The 21337-nt window shown below is 53.7% G+C and overlaps 1 protein-coding gene across 1 annotated transcript in view; it reads left to right on the forward strand.

Moving 5' to 3' along the window:
- The window catches only part of ARHGAP30 (Rho GTPase activating protein 30), a 33093-nt gene that overhangs the window by 8453 nt on the left and 3303 nt on the right, over window positions 1-21337 (forward strand). Inside the window, exons 2-11 of the mRNA XM_067569457.1 lie at window positions 2386-2488; window positions 6147-6291; window positions 10225-10307; window positions 12068-12175; window positions 12686-12813; window positions 13567-13738; window positions 14311-14411; window positions 15604-15681; window positions 16644-17132; window positions 20897-21123. Coding sequence (XP_067425558.1) covers window positions 2386-2488; window positions 6147-6291; window positions 10225-10307; window positions 12068-12175; window positions 12686-12813; window positions 13567-13738; window positions 14311-14411; window positions 15604-15681; window positions 16644-17132; window positions 20897-21123 — 1634 coding nt within the window. The remainder of the gene's footprint in view (window positions 1-2385; window positions 2489-6146; window positions 6292-10224; window positions 10308-12067; window positions 12176-12685; window positions 12814-13566; window positions 13739-14310; window positions 14412-15603; window positions 15682-16643; window positions 17133-20896; window positions 21124-21337) is intronic.

Here is a 21337-nt window from a genome sequence, read left to right on the forward strand (position 1 = left end):
ATGCAGGCTGGGCCTGAGACAGCCAGAGGGGTGAAGGACGCCTGATTAGTTCTTCTGGTGCTAGTCTGAGAGCAGGCAAGTGCTGAGCTCTAGTATCACCTCCCCCAAGCAATGAAAAATCGGGAGCTCGGCCGCTAAAACCACTTGAGATCAGCTTCAAAATCATGCAATGTTTTTTAAAGTAATACATTGTGGGTTCTCTTTCTTTGCCTTCGGATGCCTCAGACTTCAGAGGTCACATTTTCCAGCTTTTCTCTGCAACAGGGAAGCCTAGGAACCTAAGGGTTTTTACATGAACGCTGAGATCTTGTGGAATCACCTGACTCCAGCAGCTGGAGCTTTAATACATCAAATATCACGAGACCGTGCGAGCTAGCTATCCAATTCAGCAGAATCAGTGCACCGTTCTGTGGGATTGCTTGTAGATTGGTTTAAGCCTGACATATTGGCGTACCTTGAGTTGGCAGATTTACAGGCACAAACTAAACCGATGCAAGAACATCCACTCAGGAATTTGCACCAGTTTAACTGAAATGGATTTTGCAACTGGTTTAAGCTGAGTCAATGCAACTTCTGAACAAAGGCAATTTATGTCTCTAGCCCCCCTTGCTCACATGCATACTAGCTGAGCACAGAGATTTCACTCCTCATTCTGGGAGTGCATTTCATTTCCTGTATGCGGTGCAGAAATGAAATCAGCCAGTGACTCCACCCCCTCAAACCTCCCCAACCAGAGACTGAGCCATCAGACAGAACTTGGTTTCTTTTTTGCTTAATGCCCATCAAATGGACTGAAAGGGGGGGGGGGTTCTGCACCCTACATACAGCTCTGCATATGACACAGAGAGCAAGACCAAATACGTATATTACCATGGTAACTGCAATGAATACGTCGTAATTATTTGTTAGTTGTATTACGGTAGAGGCCCCAACTGAATTGCAGCGCTAGGTGCTGCACGTACATATAAGAGACAGCTCCCAAAAGAAACTAAATGGACATTTCACACATGGGAAACTGAGGCACAGGGTCAATTAAGTGACTGGCCACAGTCACATACAGGGTAGATGTGTCGGAGCTGAGAATCAAAGCCAGGTCTCATATGTCCTACTGGGGTGTCTTAGCCACCAGGCTGCTTTTCTCCTAGTGTCGTGCTTTGGTCTCCCTTGGCATTATACGGCCTGGACACACAACCATGCAGTTCTAATCATAGCCAAAAGGGGGCAGTGGTGACACGCGTGCGCACGCACACAGATCAGACTTCATCCAACGCAGTCATTGGAGGAGCAGGACATGGCATGGAGGGGCTGAGCAGAGGGGAACTCATGCCAGCTGTCAGCAATCCCCCAGGGAGGACCCTGATTTCCAGCAAGGCCAGGAGACCCCTGGGAGCAGCCCTGGCGTTGGACTGGGGAGCTGTGCTTGGCTGAGAGCTGTGAGGCTGCACCAGGCAGAGGCAGGCGGGTCCCACTGGGGTGGGCGAGCTCAGGTGTGACCAGTGCTAGGCCCTTAACGCCGGGCAGCGTGTGTGGATCCCTTCCCCCTGCACCCAGGGGTGGGCTCTGAGGACTGCGAGGGTGGGGGATCACGGATGCTTGCTGCTCCCTCCCAGCCATCTCCACAGCCCCACCCACTCTCCCCTGCCCCCTTTCCTCACCTGGCAGGAAGCCCCCATGCCTGTTGGTTCCTGTGTGGCAGGCGCCGTCAGTTCAAATACTTCCCCGATCCAGAACCCTTTGCAAGGAGGGCTCAGGACGGTCAGAGCAAAGGATTCGGTTCGGGGGGGGGGCACCAACCCTCGCTGCACAGGACTGAGTCGGAGCGGAGTCTGCCTTTCAGAGAGCCGGGGGCAGGAACTCCCCAGGCGATAGCCATGTCCTTTTTGCTGTGACGTCCTGGGCAGCTGCCTCTCGAAGCCTGTGCCTCTCGAAGGGGCTGCCCCTGCAGCCAGGAATTTGTCAATACAGGAAATTTAATCCGAAATAAGATGGGGTGTGAATTTAAAGCGGATTAGCTGTTCCTCAGTATCTCCCTGTGTAGACAAGCCCCATGTCCATGGACTCCTCCTGGTGGTTTCCTGCAGCTACTGCACCCCCCTAAAAAATCCACCCCCTCCTGCCTCCCCAGCCCACCTCGGGAAATCAGCGCCTTCCCTGCGTGGGTCTGACGTCTGTGGCCGGACAGACTGACCCCCCGAGTCCCAGAGAGGTGGGAACTCCTCCCCAGCTGCCCACTGGAGAGCGAGGCGGCCTTCGTCTCCGCTGGGGGAGGGCAGAGGGGAGTGAAAGGGGGACGCCCCAGCGGACTTGCCCTGCTCCAGAAGAAAAGATGGGGAGAGGGGGGGTCACTTGGGGCTCTGGCTGATCTTCCTCTCTGCCTCCGGCCAGTCCCCCAGGTGCTGAGGTGCTGCACGGAGTTTGTCGAGCAGCACGGCCTAGTGGACGGGATCTACAGGCTCTCCGGGGTCTCGTCAAACATCCAGAAGCTGAGGTAAGGACAGGGGCTGAACACGCCTCCCATGGGCGGGGCCACTCGCGTGCATGCAGGGGCACGGGGGGCGGGCACCCCGCTGAGTCGGGCTGTGCATCGGGTGTGCCAGTGGCTTCCGGGACACAATGTGTGGTTCTCCAGGGCTCTTCATTAAAAGCCGTGGGCTGAAATTTTCAGAGCTGGGCGCCCGAAGCTCCTACAGGGCACGTCTAGCGACCTGCCTACGTGGGCCCGTTTTCAACTCCCGAGTGAAGCGAGGGCTTCCCCCTCTCTTGCTGTTTTCAAATCCAGCCGGCTGCCTTTCTGGGAGATACGTGATAGTCAAACGCAACGTCTTGGGCCCAGTACACAGGTAGTTGGGTGAAACGCGCTGGCCTGTGTTGTACAGGGGGTCAGACAAGATGATCTAATGGCCAACAGCCTCTTCTGGCCTTAAACTCTATGAATCTAGGAATTTTTAAGGATGCTGATCCTTTTTCTTTCTTTCTTTCTTTCTTTCTTTCTTTCTTTCTTTCTTTCTTTCTTTCTTTCTTTCTTTCTTTCTTTTTCTTTCTTTCTGAAATCTCCCATGACACAGCCTCTGGGCACTGAAGAGTATTTAATAAAACAACACACCTCACTGCTGGTCGTCTCAACCCATCCAGCATTAAATTAGAAATCAGCCTCAAATTTCCCCCAAGGACATTTGGAGAGGAGCTGGACCTTTCCCCTGTTCTCTGAGTGTCAAACAGACAGAGACTCCTGCAGAGCTGTGGAGGAGGCAGATTGCAAAAGCCAAGACGGCCCCTCTGAGGATGCAAATCTAGGGATCAGTCCCAGCTGATCTGAATGGTTGGGATGAAGCCCTATTAACACTAGGTCCCAGACGTTGCAGGGCCTTAGGTATCATGGAGCAATAGAGCTGGCTGGCAACTGGGATCTCTGTTCCACAGGAAATTCTGACATTTCAAAATTGGTTTTTGTTCCAAATTGGAATGAAAAGCGGAAATTTTGAAATTTCCCTCAGACCGAAAAGTCTAAAAAAACTTCCATTTGGAGCCATCGAAACGTTTCATTTTAATAATGTTGCAATGTTGAGTTTCAGTAAGGTAAAATTGTTTCATTTGGATAATGTCAAAGCCGTATACCTGTGGTTTTCAACCTGTGGATCGCAGGCTCCCGGGGGTCCGCAGACTATGTCTAAGATTTCCAGAGGGGTCTGCACCACTATTCGAAACTTTTCAGTGGTCCGCAAATGAAAAAAGGTTGTAATATAATATTAAATATGAAATATAATATAGATACAAATTAATATATTGATATAAAGTAAAACAAATCAAAGCGAAGTGGAACAAACGGAGAATGTTGACACGAAACGTTTTTTCCTTATTGGAACGTGAAAGCTAAAATAGGTTTGACTTTTTCCCTTCGAAAATTTCATTGAAATTGACTTGTTCCCACAAAATGTTTCAATTTTGCTAGAACTGCATTTTCTGACAGAAAACTGCTCCGCTGAGAAATTGTCACCTAGCTCCAGTGTGTGTCTAGACTGCAGTCCCGGGGTGTGATTGTGGTTCGTGTACTGTGACGGTTCTTGGGGTACCCCAGACCATGAGTTGCCTTCTTATTCTCTCCCTCTAGCAGTAGCTGGGGGTTAGCTTTCTAACAGCCACTCATGCGCTGTCGTCCAGGCTATGCCAGCCCTGTCTTTGTCTCGCAGCCTAACAAAAGGTACACCCAATCCCAAGTCCCCTTGAATCATCCCCCTGTGATGTCCAGCCCCTGACACTGGCAACTCACAGAAATCCCAGATCCTCTACCCCCAAAGCAGCAGTGCATCCCAGTTTACCAGTTTTACCTTAAATCACCGCTCCTATATAACACACCGCACTTGTGAGCACTTATAACAAACCCAAAGAAGGTTTATTTAAGAAAGAACAGAGGGTCCACTGGAAACGAGAGAGTGATGGAAGCAGATGGTTACACTACAAAACAACATCGTAAAACGGCACCTGGAGCTTACATTTATTAATAGTTCCCTTTCCTAGCTCATAAAGGAGGTTTCCCCCTGCAAAATTCAGCGTGTTGCAGAGCTGGCTGGCTTCCCAGGTACCAGGATCCAATCCTTCAGGAAACACGCCCGCTCAGCTAGATGTCTCCTCTGTAAATGGATGCAGAGTGTGTCTTTCTCCACCCGGCGATACGCTGCATCAGTCTTTTGTCTTTATTCCCAGATGGAGCGATCCCCTCTCTGTATCATTCACGCTCCTTTTTACCTCCAAGTGGTTTTAGTGTCTGTAGTTTATCTTTGGTGGTTTTTCCAATTGACTTTGCTGGGTTGTTACGATGGTGGACAATGGAGTGATTACATTACATCATGGGCTAGCCAGGCAGGGGTGACAACTCCCTCCCAACTGAAGGGGCCGGCACCGAGACATGTGATTCCCTGGTGATTCACTTTCCCTCCAGGACCAGAAGGCATCGTTTTCAATATCGTTACATTCTTTCTTAAATATCAGCCGTACGCACATCTTGCACTGATTATGAGAGTCGTTCAGTTGCAAGCGTTCCAAAGAGACCTCACACGCTCTGCTTGGTGGACAAATACCGTGAAAGTATTAGGTGTAGCGAGTTTGTCCTGTCTGAGACAGGAGTTGCTTGCAAAGAACAGTGAATCCTTTGCTCATTGGCACCACGAGGCCTTTGTAGCTGTCCCCAAGCTAGCTTGGATGTAGCTACGTTTGGTGCCAGGGGACGATTACCCAGAATCTCAGGTGGGCTGGCATAGCCCAGGCTGCCGCGGTTTCACTGCTCCAGGACCCGAACTAGCCAGATGAAAGCTAGATCAGGGATGTCTACATGTCTAGACTGACCCCTCCTCATCCCCTGGGATTGCCCCCGGGATCAGAAAGGGAGTCCGTGCAACTTTGGGGCGGTTGGTGCTGTGTGCGCCTCCGAGCTCACACCGCACTGGGCAGCTGCACTCGGCACTCACTCAGGCCTCTTCAGGTCCCCGGACGCTGGAAATCCTACGAGATGGTCAAGCCGTGGCTTCATCTCAGGGCAAAGAGAGTCTCTGGGGACATCTGCCCAAGAGCTGGAGGTGTCATTTCTGACTCAGGGCGAGCTAGCGCGCCCAAACTAGCGGAGTAGCTGCCGTGGCCTGAGCAGTGGGACGAGGAGCCACTGCAGGACGTACTTAGGGTTTCAGATGAGATCGTACGCGGGGCACGTAGCCCATCCTGCCACGGCTACACTGCTAGTTTTACAGAGTGTGAGCGGGTATGTCTCCCTGAGCTGGATATGACCCCCCTGCTCTAGTGGAGACGTACACCCTGTGAGAAACATGGACCAAGGTTTTAGGGTTCCGGGGGAATTTAGCTGGTCCTACCCTCTGGCGTGTGTGGACTGGGGTCGTGTGTCCTTGTGGGTGTGTGGATGGTGCATGTGGCGCAGGGAACCCAGATGTGAACGGCTGCCCAGGGTTGCCAACCTTCCAGGATTGTCCTGGAGTCTCCAGGAATTAGAGATGAATCTTGAATTAAAGATCACGTCATGTGATGAGACCACCAGGAACACACCCAACCCAAACTGGCCCCTCTAGTTGCTCCCCGGACTTATCACACCCAGGATTTCCATTGCAATCACTCTCCTCCCTTCTCTTGGTCTTGGTTCACAGGCAGGAATTTGATGGCGACCGCTGCCCAGATCTCAACAAAGATGTGTATCTGCAGGACATCCACTGCGTCAGCTCCCTCTGCAAAGCCTACTTCCGGGAGCTCCCCAACCCCCTCCTCACCTACCAGCTCTACGACAAGTTTGCTGTGAGTCTGGCCGTGCAGTCTGCCCATGGGGACGTCTCGGCTTCCGCGCTACCTCGGGCAAATTCGGCACCCGGGGCTGAGCCCCTGGCTTGGCCTAGCCCCGGCGTGAGCAGCTGCCCGGCAGAGCCTGACCCGAGTGCCTGTGTCCTCACTGTGCCGCCTTCCCCCCGTGTGCGTTGCACCCGCTAGCGGGCGGCTGGGGGAAATCCCAGGGGTCTTAGTGTGGTGGTGAGCTGAGCCGCGCTGTGATTTTCTGCCAGTGCATCGGGGGAGGACTTGTCCATCCTGGGCACACAGGGGGAACTGCAGGAAGAGGTCGGAGGGCTATCGCTACTCAAGGGGTTTAGCCTGTGTCCACACTACAAAGTGAGCAGGTTACTAGCCCCACTGAAAGTCTCAGGCTTTAGGCTATACCCCAGCTCGGCCAGCTAGCCTAGGTTTAAAGCACCACCAAACTGGGGTGAGCGGGTGTGGGTGTAGACAGGAGTGCATTAATAAGAGCCTCTGCAGCAAAGACACCCTAACAGTCTTGGCTACCCACTGTGGCAAATCTTCATCCTCACGGGGGGGAAAGGGGGGCGAAGCACTGGGAATTCAATCTGCAGCAGCTGGCATCCTACCGCCCCCCTGATCTCCCCCACACTCAGATGGGCAAATTCCCAGCAGGGCGAGGGTGAAGCTGCGTGCACGCTGACTTGTGTGTGCCAATCAGTGTGTTTCTGTGTGTCCCCTGGAGCCTGCAGAGGAGCACAAGAGCATGTGCCGTTCAGCCCAGATGTGAGCCGTAGCCTGGGAAGGGACAGCTCATGCCGCTCCCAGAGCACTGTGTGGCAGATGAGGTTGTTCTTGGTGAAATGTCCCGTAGGAGCCGGGGTGTCCTGTCCTAAATAGGACACGGTCAGATTGAGTTCGGTCCTGCTGAAAGAGCTGAACCGTTGCTATGAGAGGAGCCTCGGATCCAGAGACAGTCACAGACCTCATTAAAGGCAATGGGTGCTTGGAGCAGGATGATTTTCATCCGCTCGAAACATCCCATGACTTAAAGGGAGACGCTGCAGAACAGGTACTGACTGACCACTAGTCATTACTGCCCTTACTGGGACAGTCACCCGGTCTCGGTGTCAAGCACTCACTTGCAGGTTCCATGGGAGGCGCAATCTGGCTGTCATAGAAACAGCTGCAGACAATGGGAGTGACTGCCCTACCAATGTCGCAGACAGGCCAGGCCTGAGCTGACCCAGGGAGACTAACCGGGTGTTTTACTGAGTGCAAAGGCAGGGGCTGAGATTAGAGCTGGGAGAAATGTTATGCAGATTCCGCCACACTGCACATTTTCTTGAATTCGTGTCGGTTTTTGCTGTTACATTTGTGTAGGCGGGGGAAGGAAAATGCCAAAAAATTGTAGGACAGCCATGGCTTTCCTTATCAGATGGCAAGAGCTCCACCTGCCCCCCCCCCATTTTTTCCCCTTTCAGTTTTCTAATTTCCCCCCCAGAGCAGTAGGGTTCTGAATAGTGTTAGACTCACAGAGCTCAGTCTATTTAGTTTAACAAGGAGAAGACCAAGGGGTGATTTGCTCACAGTCTGTAAGTGCCGACATGAAGAATAAATATTTAATAACGGGCTCTTCAGTCTAGCCGAGAAAGGTCTAACACGATCCAGTGGCTGGAAGTTGAAGCTAAACAAATGCAGGCAGGAAATACGGGGGAAAATGTAACAGTGAGAGTACTTAACCTATTGGAACAATTTACCCAGGCTTATGGTGGATTCTCCATCACTGGCAATTTTAAAATCAAGATTGAGTATTTTTCTAGATGATCTGCTGTAATTCAAATGGGAATTAATTCAGGGAAGTCCCATGGCCTGTGTTATCCAGGAGGTCAGAGTAGATGATTCCAGTGCTTCCTTCTGGCTTTGGAATCTACGAATCTAGAGTTTCTGACTCTATTCAAATGTAAGCGGCCGTGCGGAACAGGCCTCTGCTCATTGGACTCATAATCTGGAAACGGAAACTGCCTCGATCCAAAAGTGAAACTTGGTGAGCTGAGCGAGAGCCATGCAAAGAGTCATGGCACAGCACGACCTGTGACAGCCCGTTTAAAATTCTTTCGGTTTCAGTAACCGCAGGCAGTTAGATACGGCAGCCATGGACACTTTATTTTGCTATTTTGTATTGATATTTGCCTTATACAAATCATCACCCGCATCATCCCTGGCGCTTTTCATCCGTCGGTCCCACAGCACTTCACAAAGGAGAGTCAGGATCAGTATCCCCATTGTACAAAGGGGGAAACTGAGGCCCAGAGCAGCACCCAGCAGGCCAAGGGCAGGTGCAAACATCTAACAAAGAAGTAAACCTTGCCCCCAAAAGCTTACCATGCAAGAGAACTGCAGTGAGCAGACAGAGAGCGCCCCCGGCTCACCCAGCAGGCCATGTGGTGCAGGAAGCCTGAGCACGGGCACACTCAACCCACCGGTGAGGGCCACGTCTCACAGCTGGGGGCAGTGGATGTGATCAAGTCGCCCTCTAACGGCTGGTGCTAGGGACTATAACAATCCGTTACTGATTCTCTAGCTTTTGGGGCTGAAGTTTGAGTTCAGTCCCTGCTGGTATCTCTGTGCCAGCCACCACAGTTCCCTAATCGCCTGCTCCCGTGGGTGCTATAGAAATGATTGCTAGTAAATAAGGGACCGGGGCCTCTGGACCACCCCCTCCCCCATAATACAAACGAAAGTAACGGTGCACGGGTCCTCTCTAGAGAATGGGTTCTCGCAGTTTGGCCTCTCGGGCTGGGAGGGATTGGGGAGTCTCCTGGGACCTGGGGTAGGGCGTTTGCTGTCATGGCATTGCACAGACAGTATGGTGCCGTTCCACGTGTGAGGTGGAGAGGCCTGGCTGGCCCGGAGAGCCCTGGTTCCTGGAAGGGAGTTGGAGGGGCAAAGGCTACGTTTGGGGTATGCAAGGCCATACAACTTGCCACTCCATTGCCGAACCCAGATCCCGATTTCCTCTGTTTTCGACTGCCCCTGACACTCAGGAATCCCCGAGTGTCTCTGGGGGCTTGCCTACACTCGCCTCGGAGATTCGGCGGCAGTCGACCGGAGTTACGCAAACTACGCAAAAAACTTGCGTAACTCCCGTCCACTTCTGTGCTTCTCTTCTGCCTGCCGCCTTCACTGCACTGCGCCGATGGGAACGCAGCGCTGTGGAGGTGGTCTTAATACGTCGATTTCTGGATCCACTGAGCGGGTCTTCACTGACCACTCAGTCGATCCAGATAAGTCGATCTGACGGTGGCGAATTTGCCGCCGTCAGTGAAGACATAGCCTGGATCCCGTCCGGGAGGAACAGACACAGCCAGCAGCCACAGTAGGAGGCTGGGTTGCGTAGGCTTGTTCTCAACCCGAGCCGAAATGATGAAGGGTGTGTCTACACTGGAGCGGCTGGTGTAATTGAACAAACTAGTGTACTAAAAATAGCAACACGGCCACGGCAGGAGGGGCTAGCTGTCCAAGTACCTACCTGTGGTCCCAGGCAGGAGTATATTCTGGCCCCAGCTCCCGTGTAGACATATCCATAGGAACGACTTCCAGAGCGCAGCTGGGTTCCCCTAGGGCTAAGGCAGGCTGTGAGGGTCTAACTCTGTCAGGGTCACGCCTCTGGATCAGAGAGTGGTGAACAGAGATGGGTCAATGGACAAAAGGAAAGCTCCAAATGCTCCAGTGCGGCAGGCGTGAGGCTCTGTAGGGCCTTGCTATAGATTCATGGTGGTCTTGGGTTCTGTCCTTGGCCCAGGGCTGGGCTGGGCTTGGTGGGACCCTGCAGCCGCCCTCACCCCACCCTGGGATGTGCAGTGAGGACGCTGGCGAGAGATGGCAGGGATGGGGCAGTGGAGAGGAAAGTCTGGATCCTGAGTCTTGCTTTTCTCCCAGGACGCCGTGGCCATCCAGATGGAGGAGGGACGGCTGGTGAAAATCAAAGAGGTGCTGAAGGAGCTTCCACTCCCACACTACAGGTACCTGCTGGATGGGGGTGACGGGGTGGGGGGCAACCCTCACCCCGCTGCCCACACCCGTCCTCCTCGGCGCCAGCATGACATGTGGGCAAAGGCCTTGAGGGGGTTCTCGGGGGGGGGGGGGCGCGCAGGGCTCCTTGGGCTCGGCCATACAAAAAGTCCCTGAGTTTTGGAGATCGAAGGGCGCAGGCCATGGGGGACCCAGCTCCCCTCCTGCACCCAGGCCGGCCCCTCCAGGTCAGGGTTGTGCCATTCGGGGACGGTGCACGCCTGCCTGGCCTGTTACCCTACCCTGTCCAGGCTGCCAGCCGGGTACCTGTCACCGGCTGTGGTGGGGGCTGCCCCGCTGGCTGTCAATCCCAGACACTGGACACCCTTCCTACAGCCCATGGAGGGGTGAGAATTCACCCTGACCCTGATATCAATCAACCATCTGCTCCGTCAGCCCCAGCCATCCGGATCAGTGACACACCGGCCCTCTCCGGCAGCCCGTGCAGCCCCATTGCCCGTGACCAGCCCATCCTCCCGTCGCAGGAGAGTCAGCGGCGGGAAGCTGGGGTGGGCTTGCCTAGCAGGAAGCGGTGAGGCCTCTTCTCTTCTCTGTGGCCAGCCCCTGCAGCGGGGCTGCTGACCTGCGGGGTGGGGCTCTCCGTTGCACTCAACGTCAGCCCCCAGGGAGACTGCGGATGTTCCAAGGGCTGGGGCTCCCCTGGGGCCTTGTGTTTGAGGACACGGCCCTCCTTCGCTCTCAGCTGGCTCAGGCGGAGACATTGTGGTCCCGGCTGATCGAGGTGGCCCACATCCAAGCCCAGCCTGGGTTGATAGCCGTTGGCCTTGGGAGGGAACCTGGCTCTGCTGCTGCTGCTCTCTGTGGGCCAGACTTTCTCCGGTGTCTGACCTTCACTCAGCACCGGGCTATGGCTCCACGATCAGTGCGCTGGACGGCGCTGGCCCGGGCACGAGTTAGAGCAGCCTAGGGGCTTCTTTCACTTGTGCCACCGGGATGTGATCCCTTAAGAGCCAGGGGAATTCTCCATTGGCCAGGATCCAGCAGAGGGGCTGGGGTGAGAACCAGAACCGTGGCTGTGTGTCCTGTGGATAAACAGGATGTGCCAACACCAGCGGTGCCAGTCCAGTGGCACCACAGACAGGACAGGGCAGAACTAGGGTGTTGAGATGATCCGGGACCTGGAGACGCTCTGCTATGAAAAGCAGTGACAAGATCAAGACTGTTACCTTAGCGAGGGGACGAACGAGAGGGGACTTGATAAAACACTGAATGGTCTAGAGAAGGGAGGTCGGGGGCTTCCATTCTCCCTGTCTCACAACACAAGAGCAAGGGACAGGCAATGACCCGGGAAGATGAGAACTCCAAGGCCGATAGAAAGCAATACGTTGCCACGCATCATGCGATTGGCCTGTGGAACTCACTGCCACAAAATGTCACTGTCGCTGCTGCCCAGAACTCGACAAGATTCCCAGAGGGATTGGACAGGATCAGGGTAACAGGGATATCCAGAGCGACTGGTTGGAGACCAGGGTGGGACCATGGGGGCAGATTGTCCCAGAGCTGCTACTGCGGGGTTGTTACACCCTGCTGCACTGGGTGCTGGCCTCTGTCGGAGACAGGACACCGGGCTAGATGGGCCTGGGGTCTGATCCCTCCTGGCAGGCCTCCAGCCCAGAATTTCCCTGTTGAATCTCTCCCTCTGTGTCGTGCCGTCTTCACCTGTCTCCTCCTCTTGCATTGGCTGCTGTAGGACGCTGGAGTTTCTGATGAGACATTTGGTTCACATGGCTTCCTACAGCTCCCAGACCAACATGCACTCCAGGAACCTGGCCATCGTCTGGGCGCCCAACCTACTCAGGTGAGAGCCAGCGGCATGGAGCCGGGGGGGCTCCTGGAGCCAGGGACAGATGGGGATGGAGTGTGACGCCAGCCTAAAGAGACTCAGAGATGGGGAGGGGTTGGGGGATAAAGTGGGGCCGGGGGACAGCAGATAGGGACTGCAGAAGGGTTGGGGGAAGGGAAGAGGAAACCATTTTAACAGGGCACCTCCCTCTTGCCACGTTCTCCCAAGACAGCGACACGTGACCCCCCCCCCCCCCCCCCCCAAACACTCAGGCGGTTTTACTTTCTGTGCTCCTCTCCCTGGATGCGAGGGGTCTCCTGTGGCAGAACGCTAACCCCAAATCAAAGCCAAATGGTGCTCCGGGCGCGGGGTCTCTGCCCCGCTGCGTGTAACGGGCAGAGTGCGACCGTTCTCCCGGCGTCGCCGGCGGAAGAATGGGCTGGGTCCCAGCAGCGTTCCCCAGCTGTGCCGTTCCCCGGGTCTGAGTGCGAGGCTCAGCCCGGCCTCTTCATCCCTCCCCGCCAGGTCTAAGGACATCGAGGCCTCGGGGTTCAACGGGACGGCTGCCTTCATGGAGGTGCGGGTGCAGTCCATTGTCGTGGAGTTTATCCTCAACCACGTGGAGCAGCTGTTCAGAGACGCCCCTCTCTGCGGTAGGTGCTTTGGTCCCCTGCCCTGGTGTGGAGCCCCTGCGGCCCTGGGGCCCTGCACTGTGTGGTGGTAGCTGGCAGGCCCTGACGGAGCTGCGGCCACCGGGGCTGGAGTCTTGGCTGCGATGATCCGCAGAGCATCCCCCCCGAGTTCCTCCCGCCAGCTCTCGGAGAACGCAGAGCCTAGCTCCCAATGGGTCGGTTGGTGCCTAACTCCCCTTGAAATGAATGGGAGTTAGGCACCCGAATAACTGTGGGGATCTGGGCCTTAGCTACTGTCTAGCGGAGGGTCTGTCTACACTGCAGCGTAAGCCCTGGGCTAGCAGAACAAACAACAGCAGGAAGCTTCCTTGCTCAGAAATCCCCACATCTGCCCCTCCAGCAGCTCTGTGCCCAAGAAGCCCTGTCTCTTTGCTTCCTCCCAGTATCACACCCACAACTGCTTCTCCTGGCTTTTTGCCTCCAACACCCGCAGCCTGCAGCCGATACCCACAGCCCTGCCAGCCACCTGCGTTAGCTCTGGCCTGGCCATACGGCTTAGTGTCTTGGCTGGTTGCTCCCTTTGGCTCCAGCTAGTTTTACTACCTAAAGGAGCTTGCGCCTTCCCCCGAGCCTGACGGCAGGCCCTTGGTTCCCATTGGCTTTAACAAGATCTGTGATTGTCTTTGGGCCCGAGACTCCCTGATGGCAGCTGCTGGCGCCCCCAGCCCCGAGAGCACCAGATGAATCATCCGGGTGTTTGTTTCCCCTCCCTAGGAAGTGACCGCGAGAGCCTCCGGAAATCCCTCCTCCTGTCCGGCTTGGGGTTGCCAGGAGCCATCTCTGACTGCCAGGCCCTGTCCTACAACGTGCCCACCATGCTGAACCAGGGGGATGGCCCGCCGCAGATTCGCCCCTACCACACCATCATCGAGCTCAGTGACCACAAGTACGTGCCCCATTCTGCCTCTCCCCTCTCCATCTGGGCTTTGCCAGTGGCCTGGGTTTAATCCCTGGTGCCCTGGATGCAGATCAGTCCCCAGGAGCGGGGGGTTGAAAGAGGAAATGCACTGAGCACTAGATGCCTTTGCATATCATCTGTGCGCTAATGCACCTGGTTCCCCCGGGGGATAGTCCCTGCCCTGTATAGACAGGGAGACGTGGGAGGAGAAATGGAAATCCCAGGTCCGTGCTCGCTGGCGAATCGACCAGCACTGCCTGTAGACACGTAGCATCGACATGCTCCGTTTACTGGAGGGCAGCAGTGAATATACCCACAGGTACACATGCACACACCAGGAAAAGGTCAGAATAACACAAGAGTTGGCCTAATATAGCTTACAATAGAGCACAGGCAGACCACCCGCACACACCATGGCAGAGAGGGATCGACACACAGGCAGTTCGGACAGACCCCACCTAACAGGGCCCATTCACACCCACTCCCCGCGGACATGGGCTCCCTCCGGACTGGAGCTCCCAGCGTGCGGGTGCCTTTCTAACCTCTACAATTCTTCACAGAAGAAAAGGCTCCTTGAAGGTAAAGAAATGGAGGTCGATCTTCAACTTGGGCAGATCCAGCAATGACTCCAAACGCAAGCCGGCCAAGCCGGAGGAAAAAGGTTCGGGGCGGGGAGGAAGAGAACTGAGGGAAGAGACTGTGGGATAGAGGGCTGGCGAACGAGGGGTTAATTTGATCTGGCATTCTGGGGCCTCTACTATCAGGAATAACTCTGCCCACTGAGTGCCCAGAACTGGGAATGTCCATCCCATGGGATAGCCCCACATTTTGAAATCACCTCTTCTGACCTAAACTGGAACGAAAAGCTGAATTTTCAAAATTTCCCACAGACCAAAGTGTCTGGGGATATAATTGGTTGGGAAATACCAATGCGCTTCTTTCTGCTAAGGTCGGAGCGCTGCTTTCAATATTATAATAACACAGTGCAATGCAAAGCAATACATGTAATGCAGTGCAATGTAACGCAGTGCAATGCAATGCAATACATATAATGCAGTGCAATGTAACGCAGTGCAATGCAATGCAATACATATAATGCAGTGCAATGTAACGCAGTGCAATGCAATTCAATACATATAATGCAATGCAATACATATAATGCAGTGCAATGTAACGCAGTGCAATGCAATGCAATACATATAATGCAATGCAGTGCAATGTAACACAGTGTAATGCAATGCAATACATATAATGCAATGCAGTGCAATGTAACGCAGTGCAATGCAGTTAAAATGATAAAGTCGAAACGAAACATTTTGATAATTTTTCACTGAAAGTGTTGATGAAATCGATACATTCCCAGAGTGTGTATGTGTTTGCCGGGAGGGATGGTCTCCCCTGCACAGTTCAGGGTCTGTGGGGTGCAGAGGGGAGGAGTGGTCCCAGCTGGGTCCCACTGTACCCCCTTCCATACCTAGCGCAGCAATCTCTGCTTTGGCTGCTTCTGCAGCTGCTCCTACCGCCTGGCGTCTCAGGACAGGTCTATGCTTAAAAACTAGATTGACCCGGCTACGTTGTTCAGAGCTGTGAAAAGCGTTGTGCTCTGAGCAACGTAGTTAGGGCCACCTAACCCGCAGTGTAGACCTCGCTACCGCCTCCCAGAGAGGTGGATTAAGTACAGCGATGGAAAACCCTTTCCACTGTAGGAAGCATCCATGCTACGGCACTACAGTGGCAGAGCCGCAGCACCGAGGCTGTGCCTCTGTCGCGGCTGTGGTGTAGACGCGCCCTGAAAATTCTCTAGATTCACTGATGGACGCTCGCTCCTGTTCATCTCTGTATTTCTTCTGCAGACGATAAACCTGTTAAAATGAGCTTGCGGCCGGCCAAAAGCATGGATTCCCTAAGCTCCATGTCAGACGCTAACGATGGTAGGTGGAGAAATCCCAGGGAATTGTAGAAACGTGGGGCTGGAAGGAACCTCCACAGGCCATCTAGCCCATCCCCCAGAGCTAAGGCATGAATTATTTCCCCTAGATACCCCTTATGGTGTCAGTGCACCTGTATCCCCCTCTATGGTCCAGCAAGGACACCCACTCTGCCGCTTCCGACTCCCCAGGAGTTGCCTCTCCCTCTCCCTCCTGACTGGGGTGTGTCCAGGCTGCACGGTTCCCCGCCTACACTGTGAATTCCCCAGCACAGTCAGACTGCCTAAGCCGGGCTCCTTTACCTTCCTTCTCAGCGACGACAAACACTCAGCCGCCCCAGTTAAGCTACCACACAGCTCTTTCTGAGCAAGCACGCTTATTCTTAAGGTAAAAGCGTGACAAAGAACCATATTAAAAACAATCCGAGAACCTACTCACGTGCTAATAAGCCTTCCCGAGATCCACCCAACTCCAGCAAGGGCTCTGGCTGGTGAACGCCGAAGGGCGCCGACTCCATGGATGCTCTGGGGCCGGAGCAGCCACCAAGAAAAAAATAGGGGGTGCTCAGCACCCACAGAGGCAGGCCTGGCCAGTGATCCACCACTGCTTCAGGTGATGAGCTGTGAAGCGCCCCCACCCACCGTCCCGGAGATCAGGGCCAGCCCTGACTGTGGTCCTGCCCGCGCCCCACTTCTTCCCACCCCCCACTCCGACTCCTCCCTCAAGACCCTCTCCCCTTCGTGCACCAGCAGCCACCAGCAAAAGGAGGAATCGGCATCAAGTTATGATTCCTTTTGCTCCGAACAAGAGCTCCAGGAATCTGTGAGTTCCTCCTTTATGCCCTTTGGGCCTTTTGATCCCGGGGACTAGGGAATTTGTAGACAAAGCTCCCTTCCCCCGGACAAAATTTCAGAGGGTCAGGTTCAAAAGATCAGGTCTTTAATCTGTCTCCCCTTTGCATCTAGACAATGCCAGGCTGGGCAGGAAAAGGTCACAGAAAAAGGCCCCCCAGCGCCGCGAGAGTTTCAACAGTCCCTCCTCCCTGGAGGAGAGCTTCCTGGAGTCGGACGAGTACCCCAATGGGAAATTCAAGGGCGAGGAGGGGCAACAAACGCAGGAGTCTGAAGGCGAAGCCACTGCCAAATCAGAGCCCACAACCCCCAAGGCCGGCCGGGCCTCGCTGGTGGGGGGCATCCCCCAGGGCCGCTCGCCCAAGACTGCGCGGAACCGGGCCGAGAAGTGCGCTGGGGTCCATATCTCCGTCCCCTTCTCGGTCACCGTCCCCTTCCACATCACCTCCAACATCACCCTGTCCCGCCTGACCCGGGGGCTGGAGTGTCCAGCCCTGAGCTACTGTTCCTTAGACAAGGAGGCTCTGGAGAACTCGGCCAAGGAGCGAGAAGCGGAGGAGGGGCTGGGGGCTGAGATCCCCGTCGGCGAGGAAGATCACATGGGTAAGCAGCTGCTTTGATTTGGGGTCTGTTTCACAAGCGTGGTCCATGTTGAGTGGAGGGTCCTGCCGTGCCCTTCCCGCCACCATCCCTAGCTCTGCTTTATGTGACCTGGGACCAGTCACACCCAGATCCCCAAAGGTACTTAACGCCCATTGGGATGATCTGGGCCTTAGCACTGAATTTCTAAAGGTAGATACAGCATGAGACTGGGAGTCAAGAGACCCAGCCTGAAGTCTTGGCCTACTGAAGTCCCAACTCCTCTGATGACCAGTGTTTCATCCCTCCTTTCTATACCCAGCTCTGCCATTGACCATACACAGACCCTGCGTCGCCCTAACTACACCGACATAAGCCTTATGCCTCTCATGGAGGTGGAGTTATGATCTTGCTGGAGCAGGGCGCTTACATCGGCGGGAGGTAGTGTAGACCAGCCCTGCTGAGACTAGTTAATCGATTCACACGGTGTTTTCATAGCATGTGCTACAAAGAGCTGCAGGAGCCACATTGAAGAATCACTTGTGGTCCCTGCCCCTCCATCTGAGACAAGTATCACGGTGCTAGCACAATGCCCCAGTGTCTGGGGTGCACACTCCCGGGGGGAAGGGGGAAATCCAAATGAAACACTGTTTAAATGGGGATTTAAAGAAAAAAGATAATAACCGAAACATGAATGGAAATGTCACTACTGAGATTCGTTTTCCTTAAACCGTGTTTTGTACCAAAATCCTGCATTTGGAGCCTAAACTGAGCTGAGTTTTAAGATCTCCTCAGTCCAAAAACAGGCAAAGATGTGAAAATTGCAAATATGTGTTAGAGGGAAAGTGACAGGCTGCTCCCCTAGCCGAAGACCAAGTTCAGGTTTCTGTTTCTCTTTGCAGTCACTGATGTACTAGGGACTGGGGGCTGGAAGGGACCTCCGCTGGTTGGCCAGTCCTTCGCCCCCTGCTGAGGCAGGATTATGTAAACCGAGCCCATCCCGGACACGTGTTTGTCCATCCTGTTCTAAAAATCATCTGGCTGGGCGGGATTCCACAACCTCCCTAGGTCGCCTGTTCCAGAGCTTAACTAACCTCAGGGTCAGAGAACTTTTCCTAATATTTCACCGAGATATCCCTTGCGGCGGACTAAGCCCATCCTTCTTCTCCTAAACGCAACAGCCCTGGAGAACGAGGGATCACCATCCTCTTTACAATAGCATTCATTTCTGAGGCATCTTAAGGCAGAACTGGGAACCTTGTGGTGCCTTAAGGATTGTGAGGGCGTCTGCTTCCACAGAGGCGACACAGGACCCCGAGCTCGTGTTCGGACAGGAAAGCAGCTGTACGTGTAGATGGCTTCTATAAAACTGAAAAGCAACAGCTCTCGTGGGCTGTAAAGTAGCGATGTCTTGCCCACGGGGTGCTCTCAGCCAGTGAGAATTGGTTCTGATGCTGTATTGCTCCCGCCTTACATTTGATGGGTAGCACGTGTTATCGGGCTGTATATGGCAGGCAGACCGGATGGGTGATCGGGACTTTCCTGCTCCTGGCGTTGAATTAGGCTTTTACAGCCAGCAGTTGCTGTGTTTTTAAGTTTCACCTGGTCTGGTGGTTTCATTCCTGCCGTTAGGATGAGGAAGTGAATTTCAGGGACGTTGTTAAGAGCTAGAGATCAGCCTGAATGAGAATCCTAGTCTTTGCATAAAGCATTAAGACCCAAACTTGGGTCCAGTCTATTTAAACTCCTCTTTGTTTATGACCAAGGTTGGCCCACAGACTGCGCTCTGCTCTGCTGTGGCAGTACCTAAAGACCTCAAAAAGGGATCAAGGCCCTATCGCGCTAGGCGCTGTACAGACAAATCGCACAGCCAGCCCAGGCCCTAGGCAGCTCACAATCCAGCACAGACAGTACACAACAGAATAAACAGACACGCAGGCGGGGGTGGGAGGAGACGCAGTTGACGGGCCCTCTGAAACGGTTTGTGACTCGGTGCTACTCACCGCAGCATCTCACTTCCCCATTCTGAGACGAGGCAGGGCAGTGAGGAGCTAGCCTGACCTCAAACCCCCACAGAGTATTTTGGGAAATTTCCCTTCCTGTACTCCATATTGTTTCTGAATGTTCCTCTTTCCCATTCTCCTTCTCTGCTGCAGCTGCATGAGTGGGTTAGGGGGTTCACCTTGCCTTGCTCCCCACAGTGGCAGGGCTATTTTCTCATAGCCAGATTTGGCATAAGTTTCCAGCCTACACCGTGACATTTGCCAGCCCTCGTGAGTTTGCATTCCTCGGCACCTGCTCCAAGATCCCAGCTGTCTGCAGTGGCAGGCTGGTCCAGTGGTTAAAATGCCAGCCTGGACGCTCTAAGACCAAGGTTCCAGTCCCTGCCCTGTGTGACTTTGGGAAAGTCCCTCTGTGTGTCTCTTTACAATGGAGACAGTAGCCCTGCCCTTCCTCACTGGAGGGATGTGAGCAGAGAAGAATAAATGTACCCCTCCACACACAGCCGTTTTGGCAGGTACGGGCACTGAAACTATTTACAAATCTGGGTCAAAATCAGCAAAAAAAATGTGGCTGAAAAAAAATTCAAAAACCATCAAACCGAACTACTTCATTTTGAAAGTTAGCTTTATTTATATATTTATTTTCTAAAAAAAAAAAAAAAAAAAAAGGTGCAAAACACTCACAAACCAAATGAAACATAAAAGCAAATCTCTTCAGGTCAAATAAAATGTTTCATTTGGCCCCCAACTCCTGTGGGCCCGGCTGTCGCTTTGTTTTGAGGAGAACCAAAGCCTCTGAGTTTTGGTTAGAACTGAGATTTTTTTTCAGATTCAGCCCCTGACCTGAACAATCAATTATCCACTCAGCTCTAGTGAGGAGGACCAATGAAATCCCTACTGCTTGCCAGGGGCTCAGAGAGACGCAGCAGTGATGGGGCCCAGAGCAATACCATAGACAGACAAAGTGTCTTGTAGAGAGAGACCATAAATCATAATAATGCTCTGTCTTTCTGCACATCCTTGCACTGGAAGGCTCAAAGCGTTTCACAGACACTAATGAATGATCCTTGAAGACAGGGTACTGGGCTAGATGGACCATTAGTCTGATGCAATGTGGCTGTTCTTACGTTAACCAGGGGGAGGACAAGAAAGAATCAGCTTAGCTTGCAGCAGGGGAGATTTCGGTTGGATTAGTAGGACCAACTTTCTTACTGTGCAGACCCAGAATCAGGTACTGGGGAAACTGAGCAGAAAAAACTTCAAGGCAATGAGCTGGACCCAGTCACTTCTCCTGGGGGTCTCCTTCTTTCTCTCCCTTGGGCAGCTTCCTTCCAGCACAGAGCTCTTGATGCTCAGGACACCCATTGAACTGGATTTCTCTGTCCAATGGTGTGTCCTCCAAAAGGGCCCAAGGCCCCCAATTCTGTTGATGGTCCCAGTCTCCTGCCCCACTCATACCTAAGGCTGAACAAGACCCAATGGCTGGAAGTTAAAGCCAGGCACGTTCCAGTTAGAAATAAGGCAGATTTCTGGAACAAACGCCCAAGGCGAGTGATGGATTCTCCATCTCGTGCTGTCTTTGGGTCTGGACTGGCTGCCTTTCTGGGAGACATGCTTTCACCAAACACATCACAGGAGGAAGGGGGTGAAATTCTACAGATCAGACTTGATGGTTTAATGGTCCCTTCTGGCCTTAACATCTCCAAACTTCCCTTGCCCCCTCCCCAACTAGAAGGGCTGCAGGGGCCGCTTGCTGAGTCCATCTTCTGTTTTTAATTGGTGAAGCAGATACAAAAGTGGAGAGTGCCCTGGACTTGGAGGAGAACAGGCTGTCCTTGGAGGTGCAGGACTCCTTCTCATTTCTTGACAACCCAGACACCTGGCAGGACTGCAGCACGGAAGGCGACCAGCCAGAGAAGAATTTGCTGGAAGAAACCCCCTCCGATTTTGCTGGGGACATGCTGGATGGTTTCCCAGAAATGGATGATGACATAGAGAGCAGGTTCATGAATGTAAGTTCCCAGTCGTGCTGAAATCTAGTTCCAGGCCTTTAGCACCAGCAGTGCATCAGCGAGCCAGGATCTGTAGGAAGAGATGGATAGACAGACAGCAAGAGGGGGTGTGTATGATTGACAGACAGACATATGTATGCCGAGGAAGGGAGGGAAAGAGGCATGGAGGGACAAATAGCTAGAGAGATGCATATGGAGACAGACAGACAGATGG

Source organism: Emydura macquarii, unplaced genomic scaffold, assembly GCF_026122565.2.
Source record: "Emydura macquarii macquarii isolate MOO-44397 ecotype Brisbane River unplaced genomic scaffold, CSIRO-AGI_Emac_v2 contig_2924, whole genome shotgun sequence".
Taxonomy (NCBI): domain Eukaryota; kingdom Metazoa; phylum Chordata; order Testudines; family Chelidae; genus Emydura; species Emydura macquarii.